Genomic DNA, 11590 nt, shown 5'->3' with positions numbered 1-11590 from the left:
CCCCTCCAGATGTGTTTTCTAGTCTCACCGAGAAGCAAGGGCACCCTTCTCCCCTTCTCCAGGGCTCTCACCCCAGCGGTAGGCGCAGCTCCTCCTCCAGGTGCTGGGTGGGGCCGCTGGGGTCCTAAGGGCAGCGTCTCAGTGTCTCTCCACCTGCCCAGGGCTGACTCCCAGGCTCCCCCCAGGACACCAGGGTCAGTGGGTACAGGGCAGGGCCCATGAAGCAGCATTGTACCAGGCTCCCAGGAGCTGCCTGTTCCCTGTGGCGTAGGCCAGTGGTCCCCAACACTCGTCTGCATGAACACCAGCCCCAGAGCTTGTAAAGGGCCAGGGTCCAGGCCCCATTCCCCGGAGCTCCAGGTCAGCAGGTCTCGGGGAGCCTGAAATCTGCGTTTTAGAGGGTTTTGAAGCAGGTGACCTCAGGACTCAGGTGAGGACACAGGTCAGTAGCACGCAGACTCCAACAGGGTGGGTCTGTGGCGTGGCCTGCGGTTGCTTCTGCATTTTTAACAAGCTCCTGGGAGTGCATGCTGCTGGTCTGGGGCCCCCTTGGGGAGGCCAGGCTGCAGACCATCCTTTGTAATCCACTGCCCAGTTCCCTCCTCTCTGAAAGCCTCCTCACGGCCTCGAGGAAGCAAATCTGAGAAGCCGATGCTCTCTGCTGGGCTCCCCGCAGTCACTGCAGCGCCTCGGGCTCCTGTTCTTGAGATGCCAGCTCCCACACATGATCTGCTGTGTAAGCGGGCTCCCCTCCACCATGGCGCTGGGAAATGCTCCCTGCCAGGGCCTGGGGCCTGGGTGAGGAGGCCCACACAGCAGTGGCGGCCAGCCGCCTTTCCGGGCCTTCTGCACCCCGTCATCTGTGATGGGGATGATAAGGGCGCTCATGCAGGGAGTGAGGGCAGCTCTGTGTGCTAATACACACAAATGCCTGCATCTGGGCCTGGCTCAAGGCTGGATGGTGAAGGGGTGTCCATACCCTTCCTGGAAGTCCCAGTGCCCTTCATCCAACCAAAATGCTCCTGCGCATGGGCCTCAGGACCCCACCCAACACCTCTTTCCTTCTTTCTTTTATCCTTTTTCAAGTTGGCACACCTGTGTGCACTGGGTCAGTTTCACGAAGGCTGGTAGAGCAAGTGCGGGGCCCCGGCCACCTCCCCTGAGGAGCAGCCTGCATCACACTGGGCCTCTGAAGACAGAGGCAGGTCCCAGAGATAGCAGTTCAGGAGCTTGGCCAGGAGAGCGCTCCACGGAGAGGCAGGACCCCGGGGAAGTGAGAGATGTTAGCACAAGGCTCAGAACGGACCTTCCCTGGGGGATCCAGGATGGGTGTGCCATGAACCCTCCCTGGGGATGCAGGACCCTGTGTGAGTCTGACGTGAAAAGCCTGGTACATTCAGCCCTGTAAGTGGGGAACCCTACTTTCTCCCACCACATGCAGGGAACGGAGCAGGTTCGGGGTGACGTGAGGCAGGCTTGATGCGCTGTTTACTAGTCATGGTTACAGGGTGAGAAACTCTACATCACCTCCCCCTCTCGAGGACAGACCTTACCCTGCCTTCTTCAGTTTCCTAAAATCTGATTTCCTGAAGATGAGCACACGCCTGCCTAACCAGAGGCCTCCTGCTCAGGTGTGTGGGCTCGGGGGGAGGTTGGGGGCTATTCTGCTCTCTTGTCCAAGTTGACTCTGACCTTGGAGCTCAAAAGGTCCACTCAATCTTCTTCCCCTCCTTGGCAGCATATTTCTTAAACCAAAAACAACGTATCTTGGACACAGAACTCCCCCAAACCAAGACAAAGACATTTAAAGATATCTGAGCAAACAAAGCACTTTTCTTTAAATCTCCACGCTGAGGGGAACAGGCAGAAGCATCCCTCCCTCTCCAGGCCGTGCTGTTTTCACTTGATGATCCCTAAAGAAGTGTCTCCCCAGCTCAGGAACCACCCGAGGGCCTGCCTGTGCCTCCCACAGCTTTTCTGCCTGCAGGGAATCTCCCCCTTTCCTTCCCTTGCCTCTCCTTTCCAGAGGTTTCTCATTTCTTTCTTGGCTTCCCAGGCCTAGTAGCGCACCGATGCACCAATAGGATTTGGTCCCTTCCCCAAGGCCTTGGCCCTCGGGCCCAGACTTGCACCTTCCAGCGGCCGTGGCTGGAACCCAGCCTAGGTCCTCTCTTTAGCTAATGCGGGTGCATGGCCGGAGCGCGGCCTGGGTCTGGGAGTTAGTGAGAGGACATCCATCGGAAGCACAAAGGTCTGAATGCAGCGTCCAGCCCAACATGCCCACCCCACCCACCCGCAGGAAGCTGGACTAAAGCAGCAGGGGCTCCCCATCCAGAAGGGGTGCCCAGGGTTTGGGGGCGGGGACTTCTTCCATCCTCATGGCTCCAAACCCCCATCCCCCACCCCCACACACTTTTACTTGTACACATTGTGTCCAAAGCCCCTTCGGCCAACACGGGCTCCAGACATCCCGGCCCTCGGCCAGCGCTGGCAGAGAGGCGGGTGAGGGCGCGGCGCGGGGGGCGCGGCGCCTTTAAGGCCCGCGTCAGGCCGGCGAGCGCAGGGGCCGGGCGGCGGGCGGGGCCTCGGCGGGCGACCGCGCGGCTTCACCTGCAGTTCGGAGCGCGCGGAACAGAGGCGCGGGCGGCTGGGAGGCCGGCGGACTAACGGCCCGAGGGAGCGCGCCGCCGCGGGGCTGGAGGCGTGGAGCCCGCGGAGCTGCGGCGGCGGGCAGCGAGCTCGGGGCTCCGGCACCGGGAGGACGGGCGCCGGGCGCGGCGCGGCAGGAAAGATGCCCGCGGTCTCCGGCGTGCTCGTCCTGCTGCTCTCGCTCTCCGGCGCGCTCCGGGTAAGTTGCCGCCTCCTGCCCTGGCCGCTCGGAGCCCTGGCAGAGCGGGGCCGCCCCCGGAGCCAGCGGAGCGCGCATTCACCCGGAAAGGCTCTCCGGGTTTCACGGCCCCCGCCGCGCGCCCCGCTACAGAGAGCCGGCTTCCGCGCCCCGCGAAGCCGCCTGTGGTTGGGAGGAGCGCGGAGCCGGGCAGCGGGGAGCGGCGGCGCGGCGCGGTGCGGGAGTGCCGGTGGCTGCTGACTGGGACGGGGACAGAAGGAGCTCTGCCCGAAGGGGACCCGCGGAGCATCCGTCGGCTGCCTAGGTCCGCGGCTGCTGCACCGAGCACGGTTCGCCCGCGCCTGGGCAGGCTGACCGCCGGCGGAGCCGGCGCGCCCTCCATCGCCCGGGAGCCTTGTGCCTCCGGAGTTGGCAAGACCAGCCGGGGCAGGGCTGCGGGCGCAAGGACCTGGCCGCAGCGGGCCGGGAATCAGGATGCGGGGACCCCTGGTTTGGCCACCCTTGCCTAGGAAAGGGGGCTCGCGGTTAGGCTCCGCCTGGGTCCTCCGGGTGCCAGCCAGGACCTTCGCTGCGGGTGGCGGCGATGTGGACCCGGGACACCCTCGCCGCCGAGACCCCGCGGTTTGGGGGGAGCTGGCGGGGCCCTGGCAGCTCAGAGCGCGGCCAGGGAGCCAGGTGCCAGGCGGCCGCAGAGCGAGGGAGTCCTGGAGCGCGATCCGGCGCCCGCCTTCGTTCTTCCGAGCCCGCGAGCCGGTCCCCAGCCCGGCTTTGCGCCTGCTGGGGGCAGGGCCGAGGGGGGCGGCTTGCGGGCTGCACAGAAGGCGACCCTGTGGGAGGCGGAGGAGCCGCGGGAGTTGCAGGAACCCCCTCTCGTGGCCGTTCGGCCTCGCTGCTCCTCATGGGCTTCGCGGCGTAACCTCGGAAATAAACCAGCTCCGGGGGCCAGACAGCCCTGAGGCTGCGGGTGCGGGTGCGGGTGCGCTCGGCACTCGCCGGGGGCGGCTCCAAACTTTCCGGGGCAAGTGCGCCTCCCAGGTCCCATCTCCTTGGAGCTTCATGCTGGAGGGCCCAGCCGCGGTGCCCCGCTTTCCCAAGGAACGACCCCACGCCCCTCCCTGCCTGTGTGTTTCTGGGCGAGGGGCGCCCGCGCCAACCCCGCGGTGGGTGCCTGGAGCTGGGGTGAGGGCAGCCTCTGGGCCAGGGCGGCGGTGGCTGCGGTGGCGCCAGGGGCTAGAGCAGCGTGGCTGGCGGCGGAGGCATGTTCTGCTCCGCAGCCCTGGAAAGCACGACTGTGGGTGCTGGCTGCGCCCCTGCAGCAGGAGCTGGTGTGGCAGGTGGTGGCAGCGGACTGGCTTCCCTCTGGCGCTGGCTGTTTCTCCCTCCATCGCCAGTCCAGTGGCTGAACTGTAGCTCCCCTCCCAGGCTGGGAGGGGCCATCCCACCTGCCTCTGCTCCCTGTCCGGCTCCCTGTCCGTGGGGCAGGAGAGCAGGGGCGCTCTGAGAACAGGACACCCGTCCTGTCAGTCAGGGCAGCTCTCCCTGCCTGGCTGGAGATGGGGGCCCTGAAGGTGGACAAGGTCCAAGCAAGTAGGAGGAGGCGGAGAGGACCCCAGCCTCCTGGCAGCTCCCTCTGAGCCAGCCCTGGAGGACCACCTTCCTAGTTCTGCCCCCACCCCCTCCCTGGTGACTGCAGAGAGGAGACATTCTGCTGGTCCAGCTCACAGGGTCATTGGCCTGAAGGGTGAAGTGGCTGGACCGGGCCTGCTCCCTGGCCTCCCCTCCTCTCTGTGGTCATTGGCTAACTCCTGGCTCCCCCGCCTGCTGTCTTCTGGACACCCTCACACTTGCATCCCTGTCATGTGCCAGTGAGGCCCAGACTGGCGCCCCTCCCCTAGGTCTGGTGGGAGCTGAGACCTTGCACAGCAGGCTCTGTGGGGGTGGGTGGGTTAGAGTTCTGAGGACTGACCTTTGCTCTAACCTCTCTCCCTCTCAGGCCCACAGTGGGGGTCTTACAGCCAGGGAGACCTGCAAGGCTGGATTCTCCGAAGCAGATTACACGGCATTAATCTCCCAGAATATTCTGGAAGGAGAGAAACTCCTCAAAGGTAGGGTGGGCGTGGGGGCGAGGAGGAATTGCTCATCTTTCTCTCGTTTGGGGAAAGTTTTTGATGTAAGAGGCCAGGCTGGTCTGGCTCTGAGCCACGCTCTTTGCCGAAAGCTGGTTGTGAGGTCAGCGAGGTGCGGCTCGGGCCATCTGAGGGGCGTTTGCATTCAGAAGCCCTGTCAGATCACAGGTGAATGATTCAGAAGCCCTGTCAGATCACAGGTGAATGATTCAGAAGCCCTGTCAGTTTTGAGTGGAGTGAATCATTTCCTGGACCACAAATTAGAAATCAGATGTAGCATCACCCAAGTAATATGCAGAGAGAGACTTTCCTACAAGTTTATTTACGTATGAAAGTCTGGATTCTTAAATTATCCTTGCTTTGAGACGCATGGTAAAGCAGATGATGTTGTTGGAAATGTGGTAAATAAGCCCACAGACATTGTGCTCGCCAGTGTGGTATTCATTTTCCTGACTGTCCCACCGACAACACTAACATGCACAGGCAGGAGGGAGCACCGTGGACGTCCGTCTGGTCACTGCAGGGTTCTGTCCACACTGGGATGGCAGGTCACAGACGGCTTCAGAACTCAAAGGACAGTGGCTCCTTGTGCCTGTTGATCTGTTTCCCTTTGAGGACAAGCTTATTAGACTTGGGAGGGGAAATTGATCAGCTCTCCCTTCCCTGAGGTTCAACATGGCTATGCGTCTTCCCTCCCGGCCTCAGTTTCCCAGGAAGCACAGCTTTTAGCTGACTTAAAAGGGATGGAGGCAGTGAACTTTAGAGAACGCATCCAGGCTCAGTTTCACCACTCACGACAAAACAGTGCCTCGTTCCGTGTCTGAGGGAGACCAGGGTTTTCCCGGGAGCACGGGCAGCCTCTGAGTGTGGGAGGTGAGTCTTCAGAGCCCGCCTTGGGGACAGAGCTTGTGGACTTGCAGGTTCCCGTTATTTGAATCGGGATTTTCATGTTACACGGAGTCCAGCTTTTCTTATTTGTTGTCTTCTGAGTTGGCTGCTCAGCAGGGGTGCGATGCTCTTGGCTCTGTCACTGATGACAAAAAAAAAAGGTACACACCCCTGCGCGGTTGGCCTGGAGGGGAGGGCATGCTTATGCGTTGGCGCATGTGGTCGGAGTCTCGGGAGCTGCTTTCTGTGGCACCCGCAGGGTGAAGATTTAAAGCCGAAAGGTCAGGCCATCTTGCAGGTTTGTGGTTTACTGGGCACCCCTGGGCGCCTGCGGAGGAGGCCCAGACTGCTCTCGCTCTGCGTACATGCAGGTGCCGCCTTCGCATGACCTACAGCTGACGCCCCAGCCTCCCCAGGTGTGGGGCTGCGCCCGATAGGATGCAGGCGTGTCAGCGTGACTGAGGAATTCCAGAAACACTGCCTCTGTTTCAGTGACAACAGTGCTACCTCTTATGGAAGAGAATGGCAGATTCTCGTCCTTTTTAATGATAAAATGTGGCCTTTCATACAAGTCTCTCCTCCCTGTGTTAGTGGTCATGGCTCCTGGCCAGGGGGTTGGGGAGGCCTTGATTGCTGGCCGCGAGTTGGCCTGTCCGGCGTGGACAGATGGTTTGCACCTAGTGCGGACGAAGAGCCCCTCATTATAGGTGAACTTGGACCGGCTTCCGAGATTGGTGGACATGAGACTCGTTTTCTAAGCACTGAGACAAGGCCCAGCCCAACCCTGGGTATGGAGAGTGGGTCCCAGGCCTTGGGTTCCTGCACCTCCCTCCCTGGGGGGCCAGAGTCCCGTTGTTCTCCCTGCACCTCAGGGTGTAACAGCCCCTCACCGCTCTCTTCCTCTGGCTCTTCTGAAGGTGAAGATCCCAGGTTCAGAGAGAGTTTGTAAATATTAGGAGCCATTTTACACCTGAAGGCGAAAGCTGACATACACTCAAACCAGGCAGATAAAAAGTGCTCTATTTACGCAGGAAACTTCGCAAATGACAAGCCCACAGTATGCATGTGTCAGAAGTAAATATGAGGCGTGATGTTTCTGCAGTTCTGGTAGGAATCAGGTTGAGTAGGTGATGACTATTTAAATGAGTTATTCCAATGAAGAGAGCTTAGCATCAACCTGACAGGCGAAGCGTCGCAGACTGGCCGTTTTATGAGCGCCATCCGCCCCTGACCACTGCAGGGTGGCCCTTCCCGTCGCCGGAGTTAGCCCACCGGCAGCCCGAACACCAGCTTCCGGGGGAGTGATGAGTTGCACAGTAATTAACTTGTTGATGATAAATGGATGGGAGAAATGTCGTGGCATTTTGTTTTACGTCTAAATGAAAAGCATTTGCATTCTAAAAATTTCCTGCTAATTGGGCTTAAAATGGTTGCCCCATAGGGTGGCAAATACTATGGCACTGCAAACCCTTCAAGCAGCAGATCCGCCACATTGGCAACATACGGGCGTTGGTTTAGCTGCTGCTTGCAGCGTTCCTCGGCCCCCTCCGAGTTCTTGCCCTCTCTGGTGCGCCCCTGCGAATTGCCAACATGCTCACATGGCAGCTCTGCTTTGGGGATGACTCACTGGTGGCCGGGATCGCTGGGCGCGGTAATGCCTAACTGGGATGGTAAGCCCTTTCCTTAGGCTGCAGTGGAACGTTCTCTAAGCCGCAGCCTCGTCAGGGAAGTTGTGAGCCGGTGTCCGTTTCTCTGCCTTGTTAATAATTAACTGTCAGCCGCTGAGGCTGAGCCGAGCCGTGACCTGCACTGCACCCTCTCTGGCGGGCAGAGTGCTGGGGAACCAGACCAGCTTCTCTGGAAACCCCCAAGGACGGGAGGTGCCAGGCGGCATGTGGGAATGCAGGACTCGCGCGTCAGACCCCTGGCTCCTGGAGGGGGGTGACAGGTGAGCAGAAGCGGTCTGCTGGGCATGGGAGGGTGGCGGTCTGCTGGGCACGGGAGGGCGGGGTCTGAGGAAAGCGGGTCCAGGGGCTTCACTGCGGAAAGGCGAGCTGTTTCTGATGCCTTTGTTCCGTGCGTCTTCCTCAGAACGCCTCCCTGCCCCCGGCCAACTAGGACCGCAGCACTGCCCCGCCAGCTCACCTCCTCAGAGGATGGCAGGTCATCTGGTCAGTGACCTCGCACAGAGACCATTGGGTTCGGGAGGGCAGCAGCCCTACTGCTCTGGTTTACCGTTTGGATCATGCCGGAATGTTCTTGGCCAACAGGATAAAACCCAATTAACAGGAGCTTAAGTAAATGAGGGTTCACTTTCTCACATAACAGTGAAAAGACCTGTGGCCGAGGGATGGAGCAGCAGATCTGGGCACCTTCACATGCCCAGTATTTACTCTTAGCATTCTACCATCTTTAGTCTGTCACTTTACCACCTCATCATTGCAAACTGGCTGCTGTGGCTCCAGACATTGCATTTGGGTTTGGAGCAGGAAGAAGGAAGGAATGGAGGCAGCATCTGCATCTCTTCCCTGCGTTAGGAACGCCCTTGCTCAGAGCCCTTGCAGAACTCTCATTGGCTAGAACTAGATCACATGCCACAGAGCTGCCAGGGCTGGATGCTGGGAAGCAGAGAATTGCGTTATCACATTGGGCTTAGACCTATTGGTATCCATCACCAGGTCAAATTGGTTCTGTTTTAGGGAGGAGAGAGGAGGGAGGAGGGATGGATGCTGAGGAGACGAGCATCAGTATCTCCCATAAGGCTTTCCAGGCTCCAGGACCTACCTGCAGTGAGTGGACAAGCAGTGCTTGTTGAATGAATGGCTCATTTGCATAACAAGGCACACACAGAGAGGGAGGGCTGAGGAGAGACCAGATGCAGGTGTTCAGAGTGGGTATCTAAGAACTGGCCACAGTGTAACAGGCTCGGACAGGAGTGGTGTTATCTGGTCTTTGTGAGCAGGTTGGAAATAGCCTCTTTGCCATGTGGTTTGAGATGACCCACATCTGTCCAGACAGGTAACTTCCAGAGTGGAAGGCATCGCTAGACCTGCAGGTAAGAGCCAGGCAAGGCTTATGGCACGCCCGACACCCAGTGTCATGCCCGGCATGTGGGTGGTGGGTGTGCAGTCAACATTGTCAAGTGAAGTAATGAATGAGCCACAAAATGCTGCCACTGTGTGTTTCCGAGTTCCCTGTTACCTTGCAGAGGAGTGGGAGCTGTCATAGATGTTCAGAAAAATGGCACTAATGATAAACCAACCACATATGATTTATCTAATATGGTTAGAATTATTAGACACTGCACGTTGCCTGTCAGTATCCATTCTCTCCCTCTTCCCTACTCACAAAGCCTGGCCTGTACTTGTCCACGTGGCTCACACTGAGCCCTGTCGTGGAGGCTCCCACCTCTCGCTGACTCCCTTACACCAAGGCGGCACTATGGCCCCTTTCTGGTCATGAGATCTAATTAGGTTGTTCTATTAGATGAGAACAGACGTGGCTGGCGATGCCTTTTGCCTCGACCTCCTCTTCTTCCCTGGAACACGGGTGTGATGTCTCGGGCAGAGCAGCCATCTTGTGACTCTGAGGATAGGGGCACAGGAAGTGGGTCCCAGGTAGCACCTGGAACAACCACAGAGCTCTGGGTGCCCTTCCCTGGAGCGGTGAGGGAAACGAGGTGAGAGCACCGCAGCTGAGCGCCTTCTCCCACGCAGCTGCTTCGTCCTGGTTTAGGGGAAACAGAACTGTGCCCGCTAGCAAGTGCCTTCCTCCCGCCAGCTCAAGCATGGCATTCATCCGCTGCCCTGGGCCTGGGCTTCCAGCTCCCTCTACTCATCCTCGTTCCTTGGGCTCAGCCCTACGCTGGCTTTAGCGGCCCCCACTCCTTTGAGAGTCAGTATCCATGTCCAGCAAGCTGGGCCGCAGAGAGCCTGTCCCTGGCTCGATGGAATGAGCAGTCAGCACGTTGACTGTCCTGCGGCAAGACATTCGGAACTCATCCCACCATCAAGCCAAGGCCGCCTACCCGGCCCACCCGTTAGAGAGCACAGGCTCTCCACTGCGTCTCAGCCGCCTCTTTCGGAAGCCAGGAGATCACGTGGGGACTTTGGCCACACTGTCACCTGGTTCCAGGGAACCTTGGTCCCCACAAAGAAGCAGCGATGAGTGGAGGCCAAGCAGGACTCCGCCAGGATGCCCCTTGCTCTTGAAGCCAGAGGAATGCGTCTTCCTGAGGACCGAGACCTCCTGGCCTCCACTGAGAAGGCAGGTCCACAGGCCTCGGGAGCCAGCACGCCCCGTGGCCTGTCTGCGGCTGGCCTGGCCCTCGGGGTCGGGGCTGCTTTGGGCTACTCAGCAGCCTTTCCCTGTCATGACGTTGCCCGATCGCAGGTTTAGAGATTCAGAAAGGGCAGTTTGTATACTTAGAACACGGCTTCTACTGGAGGAAGGGGAAGGCTGGCCACGGCACACACAGAGGGGGTCCTGAGAGACACGCGTAAACACAAGAAAGGCGGCCCCTGCCGCTGAGGCTCTCGCCATCCCCTGTATGTCGCTGCTTCCTGCTGCCCTTGTAGACAGAGGCTGGGGCGTGGCCCCTGAGGGTGGCTCCCGAAGGCCATGGACAGGAGTCCCTGCACCCTCTGAGCTCTGCCCTCCATGCTGGCCATCATCCGATGAACCCTCACTGCAGAAGGCGGCACAACCAGTCAGCGGCATGAGAGTGATGGGCGTGGATGCCTTTCAGAACAACGTGAGGTGCCATCCTTAGTGGCACCTTAAGATGAGGGCATGTGAGACAGCGATTATAAGGTGGTAACATCGAGTTCCGCCAGCCCGCGCCAGCCCTCCGGCAGTGGGTCCTGCCATCCCCATGGAAGCCGTTCCAGGGAGGTAAGATCACTCCCATTGGACGGCAGTCCCTGTGTGCAGCCCGTCCGACGCGGGTCCAGACCCGGTGCACCTTGCATCTGCAACACCCGCCCTGGGACTAGGAGAGCCGGACCTCGCGAAACCAGCGCTGGTCAAATGGCGGAGAGGGGTTCTGCCGAGCAGCCAGACGGCTCTGGAAGCCTGGCACACACGTGAGCTGAGCTGGTGCAGGCACGGGACATCACCATCAGGTACTGACCTGTGGCTTGGAGCACTGGGGACACAGCAAGGCGTGTGTTCAGACCATGAGCAAGGCTGACAGCTCTGGTCTGAAGGAGGCCGCAGACTGGCCAAGGCCAGGCTCCATGTGAGGTCACCCTCTGTCTGCAGGTGGTCGGTTCTGCCTGAGTCTCGGGTCCTGGGGGGTTGCAGGGCCTGTGAGCTAGGTGCCTAGGTCTCTCTTTCTCTTTTTATTTCTTTTTTAGAATCCCCCCCCCCCCCAAAGGATACGTTTTCATTTCTTTTTAGAGAGAGAGGAAGGGGGTTGGGGGAGAGAGGCATTGGTCAGTTGCCTCCCGTAGGTGCCCCAATCAGGGATCAAACCTGCAACCGAGGCATGTGCCCTGACCAGGAATTGAACCCACAACATTTTGATGCATGGGACGATGCTCCAACCAACTGAACCACCTGGCCAGGGTTCTTTCTTTCTTTCTTTCTGCTCTTCCGCAGGAAGGCCAGTCTGAATCCACTCCCTTTCTTCCTTCCTTTCTTTCTTTCTTTCTTTCTTTCTTTCTTTCTTTCTTTCTTTCTTTCTTCCTTTCAAGTAGGTGCCAGAACTAATCGCAACCTGAGAGTG

At 59.4% G+C, this 11590-nt stretch overlaps 1 protein-coding gene across 1 annotated transcript in view; it reads left to right on the top strand.

The window, feature by feature from the left end:
• The first annotated feature begins 2767 nt into the window (after positions 1 to 2767).
• The window catches only part of CDH4 (cadherin 4), a 332155-nt gene continuing 323332 nt past the window's right edge, over positions 2768 to 11590 (top strand). The window contains exons 1-2 of the mRNA XM_070419675.1: positions 2768 to 2848; positions 4842 to 4953. Of these exons, the coding sequence (XP_070275776.1) occupies positions 2792 to 2848; positions 4842 to 4953 (169 nt within the window). The 5' untranslated portion in view covers positions 2768 to 2791. The remainder of the gene's footprint in view (positions 2849 to 4841; positions 4954 to 11590) is intronic.

The sequence above is a fragment of the Myotis yumanensis genome, unplaced genomic scaffold (assembly GCF_028538775.1).
Source record: "Myotis yumanensis isolate MYYU_CA2020_CCGP unplaced genomic scaffold, mMyoYum1.0.hap1 SCAF_7, whole genome shotgun sequence".
In the NCBI taxonomy this organism is placed as follows: Eukaryota; Metazoa; Chordata; class Mammalia; order Chiroptera; family Vespertilionidae; genus Myotis; species Myotis yumanensis.
The sequence above is the reverse complement of the archived record's forward strand: the minus strand, read 5'-3'. Positions and strand labels throughout refer to the sequence as shown.